This window comes from Emys orbicularis, chromosome 5 (genome assembly GCF_028017835.1).
Source record: "Emys orbicularis isolate rEmyOrb1 chromosome 5, rEmyOrb1.hap1, whole genome shotgun sequence".
In the NCBI taxonomy this organism is placed as follows: Eukaryota; Metazoa; Chordata; order Testudines; family Emydidae; genus Emys; species Emys orbicularis.
In genome coordinates this window covers 40,922,505-40,943,030 of record NC_088687.1, presented here as the reverse complement: position 1 = coordinate 40,943,030, position 20,526 = coordinate 40,922,505, and the positions used below count along the sequence as shown (strand labels likewise).

At 41.2% G+C, this 20,526-nt stretch overlaps 1 protein-coding gene across 3 annotated transcripts in view; it reads right to left on the bottom strand.

Annotated features, from left to right (window-relative positions):
- Positions 1-467: 467 nt before the first annotated feature.
- The window catches only part of LOC135879032 (bifunctional heparan sulfate N-deacetylase/N-sulfotransferase 3), a 96,478-nt gene continuing 76,419 nt past the window's right edge, over positions 468-20,526 (bottom strand). The window contains exons 8-13 of one of the 3 annotated variants that reach the window (XM_065404835.1): positions 20,117-20,240; positions 17,003-17,177; positions 12,369-12,539; positions 7,278-7,387; positions 2,306-2,408; positions 468-1,034 (exon numbers count right to left, since the gene is read on the bottom strand). In XM_065404835.1, the coding sequence (XP_065260907.1) occupies positions 468-1,034; positions 2,306-2,408; positions 7,278-7,387; positions 12,369-12,539; positions 17,003-17,177; positions 20,117-20,240 (1,250 nt within the window). Of the gene's footprint in view, positions 1,040-2,305; positions 2,409-7,277; positions 7,388-12,368; positions 12,540-17,002; positions 17,178-20,116; positions 20,241-20,526 lie in introns of all 3 variants that reach the window. The other 2 variants (XM_065404836.1, XM_065404837.1) reach the window with 2 other exon arrangements.

Here is a 20,526-nt window from a genome sequence, read left to right as displayed (position 1 = left end):
GCATTGCTATGGTTTGGTTCACAGTCATATAAGTTTAACACTCAGATTATTACAATGTAAATTTCTTTTTTAACTTTGTGCTTCATATATCTAATTAGATTTCTTCTTAAACATATAATAGTCTCTGTTCAGAATAGTCTATAGTCCTTTGTGTTGCTGTTTCAGCAGACTATGTATGGAGGTGCAGTATTTAAAAGCATAGATTCTGAACTTGAAAGGGATCCACAGCACACTATGGTTTCCTCCTCACAGAGCAGGGCCATATTTCTTACATCATTTCTTGCTACAGTGTTTTAGCCTGTGGCTTCAGGATTTGGCTCACAATACATATTCTGTCCTGTTGTTTACACCTAAGCAACATGTGTTTGTACTCCTCAACTGTGTTCATTTATTTTAAGTTCAAAATTTGGTAAGCAGATTCCAAAGGCAGGAGTAGATTTGGCCATTGTATGTTATACAGGGTTTTCTTAGTTTTGTTTTTTGTTTTGTATAAGACACATCATAATAATCAAAAAGTATGAAAAACCATGAGCAGGCAAACAATGTGCTACAAAACTTACATGAGACACAACACTCCTAAGTTCGAATATAAAAGTGTAAATATTTACTATGAAATTGGACAGTTGTGTAGCTTTGCTTTTAAAGCTTATACCAGTTGCTATTGACTTCCACATGTGCGCACAGTAGTTTACAACAATTCCACAGGCCCAGAAATGGCAACGAGAAAGCCTGCAGGCCTCCAGAGTTCTAAGAGACACAAACATTTTCACCATCCACATGCCAGCATATGGAAAGAACTTCATTCTTTTATTCTCTTTTGAAGAGGTATATTTTACCCCTGCCTTCTGGTAGCTATTGAAGGCTTTAGGTAAGATGACTGAAGTGTGGAAGAGAGATTTCAAGAAGCTTCCTCTCAATGCTATCTCACTTTCTGTAGTTCCTGTCTCAGCCATGATGGCAGGGGTTGTCCCAATTTGTGCAGGAGTTTTGACAGTTCCACATTGTGATCTCTGTAGTAGCTTGACAGAAAAGCCCTACACTGATGGATAAAAAAGCAGACATTTTTATTTAGTAAAATATTGTACTGTAGATGCTATGGATTTTGAGTTTTGCAGTTTGTTTTACCTGTATCTAAACTATGCCATGTTTTCTTCTGTGCTGTATACTTTCTCCTATACTATGTATTATTGCACACAGCATCTATACTCTATTTAGCAGCTGAGCTGCAGGGGATTATTTTAGTAGATATACAGTTAATTTCTAAACTGTTCATCAAAACCAAAGAAACTGATCAGAGTCTGATCTCAGATACATCTGTATAGATCCAGAGTAACTCTGGAGTCAATAAACTACTCTGAGTTTACATTAGTGTAACTGAGGGCAGAATATAACCCCATAGTATTTCAGGTTTTGTTATTCAGGTATTTACATTTTTCAGAGACGTTTAGGATAGACAAACATAATACAAATAAGTAAAATACCCCACAGAGGCTGATTCTCCTCTCACAAGAGTTACTCCTGATTTACACCAGCATCAGAATAAAATCAGGCCTACAGTACAATAAGTAAGTACAATAGTACTTACTACTGACCAAGTCTTGAGCTCTTCACTCAGGTTTCATTCAGACTAAGTTAAGTGGGAGTTCAGTATGAGAAGGCCAGAGTAAAAACAGAGGCTCCAAATGCTTGCTGAGATTTCTTCCCCTCCTCTGTGCAGAAGTGGGAATGTGGACGTCAGCTATCAGGCCTGTGAAAGTAACTTTATCTGAACATTTCTGAAGGAAAATTTTCAAAATTGATAGATACCAAAATTAATTGATCTTAAAAATGAACTGCCACGAGAACATGTGACAAGTCAAGAATGAAACAGACTGGAAGAACAGAGGACAGCCCCACATTTACACATCTGATCATGACTGCAACAAACCATGTGTTTTGAGCTTGTTGCTGGTGTGGGTCGCTCAGCTGAGGGGCTGGGATTTTAACTGTGTTGAAGCTTTTTGAGAGCAACTAGGTTTTTCAATATGAAGAAAATGTTTAAAAAACAATTTCAGGGTAAGTTAATTTGGAGACATCTTGGCCTTTATGCTCACCCTTTATACAAAAGGTTGAAAAACGATCATGTGGTACATGGTATCAGAAAGGCCTCAGCTGTAGGGAGAGTTAGTACAAATAAACTATAGGTTGTTAATTTTATCCTCTTGTTCTTGTTATAATTTTGTCAATGGAGTGTCCCACGGGTGTGAGTGAGGCACTCCTAAAAGCCATTCAAATGCTGTATTGCCTCAGAAGAACAATGGTTTACCTCTGAATCCATAGGAGGGTATTTTCTGCCTTTGCTCTTTCCAAGACACTTGGTTTTTCCTTCTTCCAGGAGTTGACACCAGAAACCTTTATGTGAATCGAACCTGAAATTCAGCAAACAGATCAAATATGTTCAGTCTAAGATTTTTTTATCACTTCAGCAACTTAATATTTCGGGTCCACTTTCTCCTTGTTATTCAGGCAGGATACCCCTTAGCACTAATGCAAATTATGCTTTTCTTTGGAGGAAAGAATAAAGAATAACAGGCTAGCTAGCTATCCCTATAGATTTCTAGGGCACACATAACTGACCACAGATCCCATTGAATCTAGGCACATATAGACCCTATTTAATTTTATTTATAGTTAATGTTTAAATTGCAGAAGCACCCAAAGATGCTGTACAGGATTGGTGCGCCATTTCATTGGGGGCTCTACAAACCACATAAGAAGGCACAATCCTTGTCCTGAAGAGCTCACAATCTAAATAGACAAGACAGACACAGGGTGAGAAAAAGGGATACAACATACAAGCTAAGGGTCAACTTCTGCAACCATTACTCATCTTGAATAGTACTTTATTTGTCCATTAGTTCCATGGAAATCTATGTGACTACTTACAGAATAAGGTACTCCTCACTGTGAGTAAGGGTGGCAGAGTCAGGCCCAAAGTGACTATATTATGGTAAGCAGGAGTGGGGCTAGGGGGAGGACAGGATGGGGTAAGTTAATAGGAGTAAGGCAGCAGAAAAAGGAAAGGATGGGCGAGACTGAGCATGGAGTAGGGGAAGGGGAGACAGGAAGAAGAAAGGAGTGAGATGGAAGAAAAGGCTGTTGAGGAGCATGGAAGACAGAAAGAATGAGGCTGGCAGTGATGCAGTTGTGTGAGAAAAATGGAGTAAACCAAACACTAGGGAGGATGAATGGCCATTGTTTAATCTGAAGAAAACAGAAACTGATGATGACAAACAATTGGGTTCAGGGGGTTGTGATGATTACTGTTGCGGTGAAGAGATTTTCCTCCTGAGGGCTGGATCTCCCCTTGGAGCCCTGCTCTTCCTCCCCCAGCCCACCCGTGGACACTTAGAGCCTGGAACCCAAGATATGGTGTCTGCCCTTGCTCAGACCTGCAGATGCGGGACTCCAGCCGGGCTTCTCCCTTACCTATTGGCACCCCAGAGAAATAAACAAAGTCTCTCTATGGTTCCCCCGGCCCCCAGTATATTTTCTCAGGCTTTTGAAATTACACCAATGTCAGTCTAGCAATGGACTAAAGGTGTGATGATGTACCTCACAGTGAGATTCCACAGTGATGATATTATCAGGGGCTTTGGCTGTACAGTAATGTTAACATTAAAGTGCCTTATTTTTAATTCACAAGGTATATGGACCCTATCTTGCTTCCATCAATGTCAATGTCAAAACTCCCAGTGGGAGTAGAACTGGTTTCTTAGAGTCCTCTCTCCTCTTTGCCAGCATAATTAGCAGGGCCGGCTCCAGGCACCAGCCCTCCAAGCATGTGCTTGGGGTGGCACCTGGAGGGGGGCGGCGCTCACCTGGGGAGAGCGGGGCCGCGGCCAGGCTTGCCGCCCTCCCCCGGCGCTCCGGCCGACCGGGGAGAGCGGGGCCGCGGTGGGCTCGCCGCCCTCCCCCGGCGCTCCGGCCGGCCGGGGAGAGTGGGGCCGCGGTGGGCTCGCCGCCCTCCCCTGGCGCTCCAGCCGGCTGGGGAGAGCGGGGCCGCGGCCGGGCTCTCCGCCCTCCCCCTGGTGCTCCGGCCAGCTGGGGAGAGCGGGGCCACGGCGGGCTCGCCGCCCTCCCCCTGGTGCTCCAGCCGGCTGGGGAGAGCGGGGCCGCGGCCGGGCTCTCCGCCCTCCCCCTGGTGCTCCGGCCGGCTGGGGAGAGCGGGGCCATGGCGGGCTCGCCGCCCTCCCCCAGCGCTCCGGCCGGCCGGGGAGAGCGGGGCCGCGGCTGGGCTCGGTGCCCTCCCCTGCTCCGCTCCCCGCCGGGGGGCGGGGAGAGGGGGGCGGGAGGCTTTTTTGCCTGGGGCGGCAAAAAAGCCAGAGCCGGCCCTGATAATTAGTGATTCACAGCATAGATAAGCACATCTTAAGAGCTCTTTGCATCAATATTATATGCACATGCTTATTTTGACATGACTTCTCTATGCAGCCAGCCAGGATAGTCACCAAGCCAGAACAAAATATACATGTTTGTGTACAGACATGAACTGTGTTTGAGCTAGAGATCTGGATAGGTGGTTTGTGTCTTTTATAGATCAAATCAAACAATACTAATAAATAATGTCAATGGAGCTATATCTGGACACGGTTGAACTGATCATATATTTTAGAGCACATTTCAAGGGCCATATCATGCCCTTCTTTGATGTCAATGGGAGTTGTACATGACTGATCAAGGGCACAGCTTTGGCATAGCATGGACACAGGTAACACCTGTTTTGATTGCATGAGAAACTATATGCAATAAGTATTGACAAAGATTCATGGGAGTCAAATTTCCAGAAGTGAGCAATTATAGTGGATCCCATGTACATCACGAAGCAAAGTGCCTTTAAATTATCCAAGATAGGTGGATTATTGAAGTGTTATTCATTTTATGAAATCTTTTTTGTTAAATTTCCATCTGACCTGCAGAAACCAGAGTATATCTGCACAGTTAAACATCTGCATGGTTAAAACTAGTCTTCCACCAAAAAACCCTCTCATTTCAAGGCTTAGAGACAAATCTTCAGCTCAGTTCATGTATCTGTAAGGGGTACAGTTGCCTTCAATTGCTGCATAAAATGGCTGTGCACCACCTTGACTGTTCCTGGAGATGGTCAGTTCAGTGCATGTGGATGAAAGGAACCCACAATCCACTATCATAGGATGTGGAGCTGCCCAGGAGTGGGGAAATCGTAAATTGGGTCTACCCTAAAGAACAGAGACATTTGTAATTTAATCTGTGGGACAGCATTTGTTGAAGTATCAATGGTGCAGTATGTTCACACAAAGTTAATTAAAAGCTGTTTTGTGAAAAAAGACAATTCATCCACAGGAACATCCTCTCAAATGACAGCAGAGTGATAGTATAAATTCATGACAAATCATAGTATAAAAGTGATAGCATCAAACAAAGCCCACAGTTAATAAAAAGACTGATATCCCAAGACATTTAATTGCTTGATAGAAATACTAATATTGCCAGCCAGCTTGTTTTAAGGATAAATTCATCAACCTCAAACTACGGCTAGAAAATATCTTCTAGCATGATCTAATGGGTGGAGCAGAAGACTGGCAACCAGCACTCCTGGGTTCTTCTGGCTTTGTCACTGACTGTGTGCCATTAGGCAAGTGTTTGTTTTTATACAATGTCCATCACTACAGAGTCTACAATTACTAGTCTACCATTCACTTCTCAGTGTTTCCATCGAACCTTCTGTAAACTGGGCAGCATAATATTTACCAACCTCAAAGGGCTTTGTGAAGATTAATTAAAGGGTGTAAAATGTTTTGAGTTCATTGGATAAATAACCTATATTTTTATTTCATATTACACTATTGCAATTTTGTAGGTACAAGTAGAGATGGGAATTTTCTACCATATATATCAATTACCAAATGACATAGAGGGCCAAATTCATTACTGGTATAACTAAACTGATTTAAATGGAGCTATACCAGGATGAATTGGGGTCAAAGTAATGGAAAAAGTTGCCTGAATCTCAGTTATGCTAAATGAACATTATCTGTGTTCAAGGGTAGACAAGAAGGAAAAGCCTGCTGCAGAATTAGATGCAGAATAATAATTCACAGCATCCAGGTCAAGGCCTTTGGTGTACAAAGAAACAGAGCTTTCAATAGAGTTACTTCCAGGGATGAATTGGGTCCATTATGTCTGTATAATACACTTGACTTTATCTCATGAAAGATAAAATCTGTTTTGCTACATACGCCACAAAAAGGAACAGAGCACAACTGTCTGAAAGCATTAAACAGAGAAATGTCTAGGAAAGAAAAGAATTCTTTTCTGAGAGCTTCTTATAAAAACAGACAATGGGCTCACATTCAAAAGAGCAGCCTAAGGTTATCAATCTTATTTTAAGGGCAAGTGAATCTAAATGTCTGAATCCAAAGGATTTGTTTACATAGGTGTTTATTATACAGAAAGTAGATTTTACATTCCTGACACTGATATTGTTGAGTCTCCTGTAATTGAATGTGAAGGAAAACCAGCCTTCTGTCCATTCTGTTTACGCATGGTGAATCTTTTGCTGCTGAGGAAAGAGATGCAAAGGCATCTCTCTCTTTTATCCATCCAAAATCCAAACACAATTTTCACAAACCAATACTTGTTTTATCTGTCAGGTGTCCATCTCTGTAATATTTAAACACCATGTTTAATGCCTGGCTCAATACATAATTAACAGAAAATATAATCCTTCTGAGTTGCATTCTTTCCACATGTTGTTAACGATTACTTGGACAGCAGTTTGAAAGCGTGCAAGAAAGAAAAATGTACTTTTCATGTCTAATCAGCACATAAGCAAGTCCAGATTTTTCCATGGAAATTGAAGAGGGTAAAGACATTGAAAAATACATATTGTTGCCCACACTAGCCTTAGTAATAGGACTTGCATGCAAAATTAGTCAGAGGAGTATTAGTGGCTATTAATTTGTATTGATTTTGCTTATAGAACCAACACCATTTTGTTACAGCCAACAAATGTCTCATCAACCTAATCTTGCAAGGTGCCGAGGTTTGTCTGAGGAGTGCTGAGCACGCATTCACATACACACATTATACATTTAGATGTACAAAAATTCAATGAATAACAGCAAATTATAATTTACAGGGAATATTGCAACCCATTCTTTTCAGACTCTTTATACAAAACTACAGTTGCATGATTATTTCCTTTTTAAATCACTCCATTGCTAATATTCCATTACATTAATTATGAATGAACTCACGTTAGGGCTTCAGAGTAATTATAATGAGGAGAAACTCCCAGAAACTTCTGCACTTCATCCATCACGGTAGCTGGGTCACTTCTCAGCTGCTGTCCATCAATAATTAGCAACTGCAAAAATAAAATAATACTGTATTTAAAATTCATCATATTTCAAGCTTCAAACTAAAACTTTCACCTATGTCAAGCTCATTCATTAAGAGGAAAAGAGGTGCCCCAGGGAATGGTAACAGGTCTGGTCTTATTTATCATCATTAATGATCTGGGAGAAGGGTAAATGACACACTAATTAATTCTGAAATGAAATTATATTGGAAGTTGTTGTGAGCACCACTGAGGACAGAGAAATAATGCTGAAGCACCTAGTGAGATTACAAATATCAGCAGGAAATTAAATGAGATTCATCCTGACAAAATGAAAGCTAATATATCTGGAAAAAATAAGCTGCAACACCCGCACCCCCACATATAAAACGAGAGGAAGATATTCTGAGCCATATGTGTGCTCTTTTTTCTGAGTATCAATCAATTCATTGACAGTTATGGTCACTGCTGAAGAAAGCACTCAGCTCTCTCATCCTTTGCCACACACTAATTTCTTCTTGTGCCCATGATCCATCATGACTAAATAGTGGCAGCTGAAGCTGCTGTGGTGCACAGTGGATAGGAGATGGCTAATCGTCCGGTTCAGATTGGCTGCTCGACAACCAGTCATTTTCCCTGTGGAAAAGCTGCTTTTTGTGACCGTAGAGCTGGTTCACTCACAACTCTTCAAAGACCGTTTCCCCCCCCCATCAGAGGTTGCCATCACAAGTGAAGTAGAGCTTGTTGCACACAAAGCAAGTTTCTCCTAGCTTCCTGCTACTCTCTACTTCTGATCATAACTTGTTTTTAGATTTAGTGGAGATGGCTGAATGAACTGGGACTAGGGAGTGGTTTAGGGGAGGATGACTGGCGAGTGAATGAAGGGACTGAGTGAGGCAGCAGTTCTGTGGAATAAATAGCATGTGTTCATATAATTAAAGATTGTATCATAATTCCTATGCACAGGGTACCGAATTAGTTGCATGGTCAAATTTAATTCTGGCATTTCCTAACTTTTGAGTGCTAGCCTTGCAACCTTAAGGTTCTTTTATTGTAGTGGTTTTGTATGTAATTTCCTAGATTTTTAAAAAAGCAAACTGAAAAACAGAAATTCCACCATGTAGAACCATATTGACTCCCACATGCTTCATCAGTAAGGTTAGAACCTTTAGATCCACAGCACAGACCTCTGCCACTTGAGCTAACAGACTGATAGTAGTAGCAGGTTGTGCTACATCTGCTACATGAGCATCTCTAAAAGGATAAGAGGCACACATTTTGTGAGTGGGTTTCACAGCTCTTTGCTGACAGCTGAGGAATGCTAAACCTTGGGGCTTCTCTAAACAAAAGCCTAATTTACTGCAAGCTCGGCTGTAAATCTACCTTGCATTAGCCAGCCGCACACTGAATGTCCATGTGGACCTTGCTGCCGTGTACTAGAAGTTCCCTAATGCACTTTGATCTACCCTGCTTTGAAACAGGAGATCACAGTGCACTAGGAAACTTTAAGTGCGAGGCAGCAAGGTCCACATGGACACTCAGTGCATGCCAGGCTAATGCGGGGTAAGATTTAAAACCCAGCTTGCCGCAAGCTAAGTGTTTGTACAGACAAGCCCCCAGGAGTCCTATATTCTATACCAGATTCTGAGGGAAGTGTACTCTACTAGCAACCTTTTCCTGCCTGACCTCTTCCGTGCCTTGCCCCTCCAGTCTGCCCCAGTTTCAGGCTGTCTCCCACTCCAATTCCTCCATGCCCCATCCTGGTCCCTCCATTCAGTTCCTCATCCTAGTTTCTCCCCTTTTGGCTCCTTGTCCCAGTTTAGCCTTAGCCCCTACCCTTAGGCCTCTCTTAATTTTCCTCTTTGCTGGCCAGATGCCAGCAGTGGGGTCAATGATAAAACAGGATAGACTGATTTCCTCCTCTCAGTTTCTGGGCCTAGCACTTCAGCAGCCCCTGTCTGTCAGGAGCAGCAATTGCAGAGAAAGTCCTACTCTGCCCCTTGCAGCTCTGAGATGAAGCATGCCCAATACAGATGGAATGTTCAGGCTCTACTGAGTGGAAATTTCCAGAGGCTCAAAACTTGACCAAATTTGTGTAGATTTTCACAGGATTGTCAAAAGTTACATCCCTGGCATCAAGGCAACTCCTGTGCCAAATTTCAAGTCTTTGATCCAAAGCATGGAGGCACTAGAGCTTCTCAACAAACTTGTAAGAATTTTTTAACACAGGTAAAATGATGTATTTCCCCCTGATCTTATTCTGATAAATGACTGAATCCTTTTTGCTGAAATTTTCTTCAAAATTCAGTCTGACAGATGACTGGCATGGAAAATTTCATCCCAAATGGTTAAATTTTGGCAAAGCTCTAAACAACTGAAAACAGGGTTTGTAAAGTGCTTTGAGATCTACAGATGGAAAGCTCTATATAAGAGGCAGATATTATTATAATGGAAACTATCAGGAAATCTTAGCTATTTGCATTGATACCTGCATTACCTATAATATCTTTGACTATAATAATAAATAACAACAATAATAATTTTAATTTATAAGGTGCCCCTCACACAAAAGTGCTCAGGGTGCTGAAAAACAATCAGAAAAACAATTTTATTCATTAATAAAAGAACATGCTGACCTCAAAATTAGACAATGTGGGTAAACATAATAATAACAATAAAGATATGAAAGAAGATAACTTACACATTAGTTCATAGGTGGGTGAATACTGGACCTCATAGGAGTCCAATAAGTAAGAAATATACTACTCACGTAGTGTCCCCATATAAGCTACATATCTACATATTTGGTCCAGCTGGGATATGCTAGGTAGATTCCAGTCTTTCTATGCATCTAAGGCTAAACTTTATGTCACTTGCTGATTATAGATCTGCATCAGATAACCATTTTAATCATGCTGTCCTCAATAGCAAATTTAGATATGACTGACTATGTTCATTGCTGATGTGTTTACGCAGAAACAATGAGTCAGTCGGTGATGGACATTTGTTTGTTTTCACCGAGGGATATGAAACCCAATGTCCCTTGAGGACCTATCCTAGAATGCATACTGTTCAACATACACGAGACCCTTGGAGAGATCAAATCTAAACAGAGTGTAGAGAATATCAAATCAGTATGCTGGTATTACACAACCGTATATCCTATGGACTCTGCAAATTTGGATCCTAAAAGAACATGTAGACAATATCACCAGCCAGATGCATCAGAGCTTCTGTGTTCACACCATGGGAAAAGAGAATTGCAGACTCTGGATAAAGCACAAGCCCTTAGAGGGTGTGCTCGGAAGTAGAGCTTCACAGTGTCAGCATTCAGAAACATCAACACCAGAAACAAAGCCTATCAACAAGACATGAGTAATGTGATGTACGCCACCCCTATGTTATGCACCAAAAGGAGTACGGGACTTGTGATTGCATGTCTTCTAAGGTATGTGCTTGGAGAATGTAGGCAGGAGATAGATGGAGACCATAGGCAGATAGATATCTTGTGAAGTATGTGTCTTCAGAGGCTTGTCAGGAGTATGCACTTCTCAGGTTCATTAAGTGATATCTGTTTTGAGATAAGCACACCTTGGTCTCATGAATTGCACACACCGGGAAACACAAACCCTTTGAGGCTCAATGTGTAACACACAGAGATTCAAAGGGACAGGAGTGCCAACTGTAGCTTCCAATGCACCAAATGGTTTCTCAATATTCAACAGAGCCATGCACCAATGATCTGGGAGGGGAGTGGTGGCTCCCAATATACTAGCAGTGATACAATGCACTGACAGACCTGGAAGAGGTGTGATGGGTAGAGGACCTTGACTAGGCATCAACAGATCCTAAAACCCAGTGATGGCAGAGATCGCAGAGGCACCAGTGTGCACAGAGGTAGTGATACACTGGCAGTTCCCAGTGAACTGAGCAGTGAAAAGATTAGCTCATGGAAGGACCACTGAACTCATGAGCAGATGAAGACACTGAAGCACTTAATGACTAATGGGCCTTATGTCTTTATTTATCTGTGTATCATACCCAGTTCCAGACACTCAAGCCTCTATATCCTCAAGTCTTCACAGTGTTCAGTGCACTAAATTTCCTCTGATCCCATCAGGGGTGGATAATGCATTGGTACTTCACAATGCTGGCCAATGCTTTGATGCTGCACAGTGCAGAAGCATTACACAGCACCATCCCAGCAATTTATCATGGTACATTAGGTTTCCCATCAATGCTTTTTGTTGGCAGTCCTGATGGGGTATCAAATGGCTGATGCCTGATGCACTCTGAAGCACTGGGTTTCCTATTGTGGTTTCTGACAGGTTCACCAATACAGCCAGTAGGGTGCCAGAAAGTGACAAGATTAAAACAAAAAACAAGAAAACAACTCAGTGTTAAAGGCAGTTCAGTGGGCAAGAGGGGTGCAAGGAGCAGCAGTGCTGAAGCTTCCTCAGTTGCTGTTCCTGTTGCTTTTTGTTGAGGGAAGTCCCAGTTGTGCAGTGCCAGGAGTTAGTGCATGGCTGTGACATCACCAGAAGGCCCCGCCAACCAATCAGAACATGGTTTTGGATAATCAGCGCCCCAAACCACACACTCATATATATTCATGAATAGTAATAATCAGTAATGAAGACTTCCGAAAAAGTGAATAATCTAAGGGCTAGTCTACACTGCCGCGCTAGTTCAGCGGCTGGGGATCGAAGTTCCTAGTTCGATTTATCGTGTCTGGTCTGGACGTGATAAATCGAACCAGGAAGTGCTCGCCGTCGACTGCGGTACTCCAGCTCGGCGAGAGGAGTACCGCGGAGTCGACGGGGAGCCTGCCTGCCGCGTGTGGACCGCGTCTGAACCGCGGTAAGTTCGAAGTAAGGTATGTCGAATTCAGCTACGTTATTCACGTAGCTGAATTTGCGTACCTTACTTCGACTTGGGGGGCAAGTGTAGACCAAGCCCCAGATATCAAATTCATATGAAATAAGACACAATGTTACACTCTATTCACCTGATAAGTTGGGAAATAAGTTAGCCATCTTTCTATATGGGTGGCATACCATCCAGGTACTAGACATCTCTTCTGTAGAGCTCTAAGGTCTGATGGGGCTCGAGGTCCAGCTGTGATCACCTGATAGAAGCTAAATTTTAGAGCTGCAGCGTCTTCATGAGATCGCTGATGCTGCAAAAGAAAGGTAAGTTACAAGAACATCATGGACACCGGAGTCCAGAGTCATAGAAATAGGACAGAATATATGTGGGCAATGGTCTAAAGGACCTGTTTGTGACTGATTAAATTACATTAGAAGTGAATTTCAGTTAAGAAGCCTTGGTCTATATTAGATAAATTGTTGAGAAAGTAAGAATAACACTACTATTAATTATCAAAAGATCTGACTAGTATTAGCATAGCAAACTAGCACACATTAAATTTTCATTTAATGAAATGGCAGCTTATGCATAAACAAACCCAGGATAACGAACTCAAATATGGTAACCTCTACTTATGCAGCCACATCTTGAAGTCCTTACATGATTTATATTCAGACCTTACTCCAGCAAAGCTTTCACTGATGGTTATCAGATAGATAACTTCTACTTATAGGAACAAAAAAAAAATCCATAAAATAAAATATAGATCCTGAGATCCTTATTCAGCTTCTACTTATTCCTCATTCTGTCAAATTCCTATTGTAGTCAGAAGAAAGGGACTTTTTGAAATAAGAGGCAACAATTAAGAACAGAGTGGACAGGTTCTGGTCCATTCTGGACAGATCCCACAGTTTCAAACACCCCATGTATGTAACTAGATGGCATAGCGATAGGCATTATAGAAATACTTATAGAAAAAAGACAGATAAAATAATTGTATTTATTATTTCATGGATCAAAAAGTGAGGTACAAACTTGCATGATGGAATACTATATAGTAATTACTGAATAACTTACAATGAGATGTCGGGTTTTACTAAGAACGAAATTTTGTCAATAGGGTGCTGCTGTTATTATTATTAGTAAAGCAGGCCTATATTCTAACAAGTTTGAACTAACTGCATTGATGATAAGTACCACAATCTTCCGTGACTCCTTAAACCTTGTTTGATTTGCACGTCTCTGCTTCAAATTAAATTAAATTCCCATTGGCTATCTGGATATAGGTCCATGTTCTTTTAAACTGTATTAGGCATTTACTATTGTTTTGTTTACTCATTGTGAATTACATTTGAATTTGGTTGAAATTGTGGAAAAGCAGCATCATTTGCCCCATAACCTCAGCTGTGCAGAACACAACGCCATCCACAGCCTCAGGAACAACTGACATCATAAAATAAAAAAGGCTGACAAAGGCAGTGCTGTCATCATCATGAATAGGTCGGAATATGAACAAGAGGCTGCTAGACAGCTCTCTAACACCACATTCTACAGGCCATTACCCTCTGATCCCACTGAGGGTTACCAAAAGAAACTACACCATTTGCTCAAAAAAACTCCCTGAAAAAGCACAGAAACAAATCTGCACGGACACACCCCTAGAATCCCGACCAGGGGTTTTCTATCTGCTACCCAAGATCCATAAACCTGGAAATCCTGGATGCCCCATCACCTCAGGCATTGGCACCCTGACAGCAGGATTGTCTGGCTATGTAGACTCTCTCCTCAGGCCCTATGCTACCAGCACTCCTAGCTATCTTCGAGACACCACTGACTTCCTGAGGAAACTACAATCCATTGGTGATCTTCCAGAAAACACCATCCTGACCACTATGGATGTAGAAGCCCTCTACACCAACATTCCACACAAAGATGGACTGCAAGCTGTCAGGAACAGTATCCCCGATAATGTCAAGGCAAACCTGGTGACTGAACTTTGTGACTTTGTCCTCACCCACAACTATTTCACATTTGGGGACAATGTATACCTTCAAGTCAGCGGCACTGCTATGTGTACTCGCATGGCCCCACAGTATGCCAATATTTTTATGGCTGACTTAGAACAATGCTTCCTCAGCTCTCGTCCCCTAACACCCCTACTCTATTTGCGCTACATTGATGACATCTTCATCATCTGAACCCATGGAAAAGAAGCCCTTGAGGAATTCCACCATGATTTCAACAATTTCCATCCTCAGCCTGGACCAGTCCACACAAAAGATCCACTTCCTGGACACTACAGTGCTAAGTGATGTTCACATAAACACCACCCTTTACCGGAAACCTACTGACCGCTATATTTACCTACATGCCTCCAGCTTTCATCCAGACCACATCACCCAATCTATTGTCTACAGCCAAGCTCTAAGATACAACCGCATTTGCTGCAATCCCTCTATCAAGCGTTCTTAAAACTACAATACCCACCTGCTGAAGTGAAGAAACAGATTGACAGAGCCAGAAGAATACCCAGAAGTCACCTACTCCAGGACAGGCCCAACAAAGAAAGTAACAGAACGCCACTAGCTGTCACCTTCAGCCCCAACTAAAACCTCTCCAGCGCATCATCAAGGATCTACAACCTATCCTGGAGGACGATCCCTCACTCTCACAGATCTTGGGAGACAGGCCAGTCCTTGCTTACAGACAGCCCCCCAACCTGGAGTAAATACTCACCAGCAACCACACACCACACACCAAAAACACTAACCCAGGAACCTATCCTTGCAACAAAGCCCGTTGCCAACTCTGTCCACATATGTATTCAAGGGACACCATCATAGGACCTAATCACATCAGCCACACCATCAGAGGCTCGTTCACCTGCATATCTACCAATGTGATATATGCCATCATGTGCCAGCAATGCCCCTCTGCCATGTACATTGGCCAAACCGGACAGTCTCTAAGCAAAAGAATAAATGGACCAGAATCAGATGTCAAGAATTATAACATTCAAAAACCAGTCAGAGAACACTTCAACCTCCCTGGTCACTCAATTACAGACCTAAAAGTCGCAATTCTCCAACAAAAAAACTTCAAAAATAGACTCCAACGAGAAACTGCAGAATTGGAATTAATTTGCAAACTGGACACTATTAAATTAGGCTTGAATAAAGACTGGAAGTGGATGGGTCATTACATAAAGTAAAAACTATTTCCCCATGCTAATTTTCCCCCTACTGTTACTCACACCTTCTTGTCAACTGTTGGAAATGGGCCATCTTGATTATCACTATAAAAGTTTTTTTTCTCCTGCTGATAATAGCCCACCTTAATGGATTAGTCTCATTATAGTTGGTATGACAACACCCATTTTTTCATGTTCTCCATGTATATATATCTTCCTACTGTATTTTCCACTGCATGGATCCAATGAAGCGGGTTTTAGCCCATGAAAGCTTATACTCAAATACATTTGTTAGTCTCTAAGGTGCCACAAGTACTCGTTCTTTTTGCTGATACAGACTAACACGGCTACCACTCTGAAATTTGAGTTTAAGATATTCAAAGTTCCCCTTCAACATTAACCTGGCTTGTTTGTTATGATGCCAAAAAGAGAATGGTAGTAAGAATGGTACTTCAGTAGTATTGATTGAACTCTGAGGTAAAATACAGTACTAAACTTTATTGGGTGTAATTAACAAAATATTTGGTGCTGATATTGGATTTAAGTTGGAGTGTGAAATCTGATCTTTTGTGTGCTTTTACCTTATACTATACAGATTTCATGGGGAAGACCAGCATTTTTCAAATTGGGGGTCCTGACCCAAAAGGGAGTTGCAGGGGGGTCACAGTATTGCCACCCTTACTTCTGCACTGCCTTCAGAGCTGGGCAGCTGGAGAGTGGCAGCTGTGGCCAGATGCCCCGCCAGCAGCAGCACAGAAGTAAAGGTGGAAATACTATACCATGCCATCCTTACTTCTGCACTGCTGCCTTCAGAGCTGGGCTCCCAGCCAGCAGCTGCCACTCTCCAGCTGCCCAGCTCTGAAGGCAGTGCTGCCACCACCAGCCGCGCAGAAATAAGGATAGCAGTCCTGCAACAGCCTTGCAACCTCCCCACAACTCCTTTTTGGGTCAGGATTCTTTCAATTACAACACTATGACATTTCAGATTTAAATAGCTGAAATTATGAAATTTACAATTTTTAAAATCCTATGACGGTGAAATTGACCAAAATGGACTGTGAATTTGGTAGGCCCCTATATATGTTCCTTTATTACGGTCAGTTTAACAAAAGTTTAAAAAGTTAACCTTACTCAAAATTCAGGCCTTATTCTGTGTCTGCAAAAAACTTAGACCATGAGTAATTGCATGTACATACCTCATATTTGGAAGCACAAATTGGGCAACTGTTCACATGCATGGTACTCAGATGCACAATTAGTTGTGTAAATGCACATTCTTTACATGCAGTTATTCACGTAAGCACTTTTTTTGCATGCACATATTACAGCCAGAGTTGTGAAAAATATGGCCTTCAGTGTTTATATATTTTAAAAGAATGGATTATCAAGTTTATATGTATAGGAAGCTTTTTCTGTACTCAGGTAATTGTTGCGTGATGAACTGGTTTTCAAATAAATGCTTACCTGATCAAACCCCTTTGTTTTTTCAGTATTTAATCACATAAATATTGAGAGGCTCCCAGATAAAAACTGTTTTATACATAATACAACTAGAACCTGCCTGTATTTTTCAGAGTCCCTACCTGATACCAGGAGTATGCCCGATCTGATGGGTCGATGAGAATGGTGATGATCTTGGCCTTAGGGATCAGGGAAGCTGCTCGTTTGGGAGCTTCCTCAGAATGGAAGTAGTTGGCACTTTTTTCAAAGAGAAAGTCAGTGCTGACATTGGATGGTACAGGGAAGAAATCCATATACCTAGAAAAGGAACACTGTCCTCAGAATTACTCAAAAGTCCTGCATACACTAAAGCAAGGCGGGTGGGTGCATATGTTAAATATATTAGAGAATAATCCATAAAAATAACAGACACAGTCATTGTCAAGTAAAAACATTCAAAAATGAAAGGCCTTGTTTGTTGTACTGAGAAGAAAGTGTTATAGGTGTACAAACAATTTATCCTCTTTAAATTAGTGGGCCAGTTCCTGAAGTAGTCACTCATTTCTACTCAGGCAAAACTCTAATCAAAGTCAATAGTAAAGACTGAGTAAAAATAAAAACTTCTGAATCTGGCCCACTGCTATTTATAAAAAATGTGCTTTATTATTCCAATTACAGCACATGATGGCATTTCAGTTATACCACAGCAGAATATCATAAGAAAATAATATTCAGAATCAGGGTTCCTGTTATCAAATCTGGCAAGAGTTTGTTAACATGAAGATGTTACAAAAAAACTTAGCAAGAAAATCTCACTACCTCTTCAGCAAGAGTCCTCCAAGTGGTGAAGGCACCTCTGAATTACTATTCTATGTATCACAGTTTTGTGGAAACAAAGCAGGCTGTTTTTTAGTTTGTTTAGTTCTGAGCTTTTCCTCTTCCAGTTATGTGGTTCTAGTTAGTTGCCAACAACCTGTCATATTATCATCAGACTTGTCTATCCACAACCAACATACCAGTTTTCACTGTTTTTGAGGGAGGGAAAGGGAATTGACAAATTTGGGTCTTTGTGTTTTTCTTTTTACCTCCTGTTGTTAACAATATAAAATACTATATATAGTAACTTCTTTAGAGTGGATTGACTGTAATGGTTAAAATTTACCCCACTGCACAGATCTTGTGTTGGCCCTCTACAAGGGGGTGAATTTCACCTAACATAAATATAAAAAGCTGTTTCATAAAAATAGCTAAGAGTCTGTGTGATTGGTGGATAGTCAGCAGATTTTATCGGTTAGCTGTCAGCTATTTCCCACCCATCAGACTGACTTCTCACAGTCAGTAATGAATGCTGACCCACAGAACTTTGTAATAAGAATCTGCTGCAACAATTATAACTCTATGAAAACCATAGACCTTAAAATAAATTCTATGTGAATTTTCTCCACTTGGAACATATAGCAGCCTTTACACTATTAATTTTATGGATGAATAAAAAGTCTAAGGCAATAACTTTTCCCTGACACCAGAGAGTAAAGAACAAGACTGAGTATCAAGAATCTTTTATCGGTGCTCCCTGCTTAATGCACTGTATTACTGGTTTTCACCTTTGAACATTTTACCCTGCAGCACTTTTTGAAAGCAAGACCAACCAAATGTATCTTTGTCGAGCTCTTTGATAACTTCTTGGGTAAACCAGGGGGAATAAGGTAGTGATGATGAGCCTTTTCTCTTCACTTATCCCTGTTTACTACCTTACTGACTGCTGAATATTTTCCTCATTATCTGATCCTTGAAAATACTTTTAAAAAGCATTTCTCCCCCACAACGGACTGGCAATTTTCTATTTTCCATTTAAAGCCAAGAACAAACTGCTTGTGGCTGAAATTTTCATTAGATTTCTCTTTTCAGTATTTTAGAAATAAGATATTTAACCTGAAATATTAATCATGCTATCTTATACTCAATTTATAATATTATTTGTATTGTCATAGCTTCAAAAACATGTGTAAATAGGAAACAAAGCACCTGCCAGAGAAATGTATGAGAATATCATCCCTAAAGAGATGTATAATTAAGAAACATACATTGCTTTCCTTTTTCTCTTATTCACACATTCTAAGTATATTAACATCCTGAGACATACATGTAATTCTCATTAAGATTAAGATTAGTACTGCCTCAAGTTGAGAACAGATATCTCTTTATATGCTGCATTAGAGGGAAGATAAAAATCTTAGGCATTTACTGTGTTTTTGACTGAGGTTACCATAGAATCATAGAATATCAGGGTTGGAAGGGACCTCAGGAGGTCATCTAGTCCAACCCCCTACTCAAAGCAGGATCAATCCCCAACTAAATCATCCCAGCCAGGGCTTTGTCAAGCCTGACCTTAAAAACCTCTAAGGAAGCCCATTCCAGTGCTTCACCACCCTCCTAGTGAAAAAGTTTTTCCTAATATCCAACTTAAACCTCCCCCACTGCAACTTGAGACCATTACTCCTTGTTCTGTCATCTGGTACCACTGAGAACAGTCTAGATCCATCCTCTTTGGAACTCCCTTTCAGGTAGTTGAAAGCAGCTATCAAATCCCCCCTCATTCTTCTCTTCTGCAGACTAAACAATCCCAGTTCCCTCAGCCTCTCCTCATAAGTCATGTGCTCCAGCCCCCAATCATTTTTGTTGCCCTCCGCTGGACTCTTTCCAATTTTTCCACATCCTTCTTGTAGTGTGGGGCCCCAAACTGGACACAGTACTCCAGATGAGGCCTCACCAATGTCGAATAGAGGGGAATGATCACGTCCCTTGATCTGCTGGCAATGCCCCTACTTATTCAGCCGAAAATGCCGTTAGCCTTCTTGGCAACAAGGGCAAACTGTCGACTCATATCCAGATTCTTGTCCACTGTAACCCCAGGTCCTTTTCTGCAGAACTGCTGCCTAGCCATTCAGTCCCTAGTCTGTAGCAGTGCATGGGATTCTTCCCTTCTAAGCGCAGGACTCTGCACTTGTCCTTGTTGAACCTCATCAGATTTCTTTTGGCCCAATCCTCTAATTTGTCTAGGCCCCTCTGTATCCTATCCCTACCCTCCAATGTATATCCCTACCCTCCACCATAATTTATGTGTATTTAAATATCATTTTAGAAGGGTAGTAGTAGTCATTTTCAAAATGTGTAGACACACATTACAAAGTGTAATGCCATTTTTGTATTGTGCACAGTACATAAACTTTTATATTTATACTAATAACCCATCTTACCAATCAATCCCCCTGTGGTAGTTATTTCTATTAAAGAACTGTACCTCCTCAAAGGTTTTTGGGCTGGGGGAGTTACTAATGATGGAAGGATGCATAATCAGGAACAAATACAAAGCTGTGGTACCTGAAAATAGGATGAAAGTCCAAAGGTTAACAAAGCATATATAAGCTGTGGGCCAGATCCTCACCTGGTGTAAACCAGCATAGCTCCATTGAATTCAATGATTCTATTCTGATTTACACCAGCTGAAATCCTGGTCCTATAATTCTTAACCAAAAACATTTAAAGAAATTTGTACAATTAATACTGAATACAGGAGCATCACTGTTGATGATACACCTATTAATGTTTTTAAAACTTGATTTTAAAAACAAATTATTGTATCTGTGCTGAAGTTGTCACAAAAAAG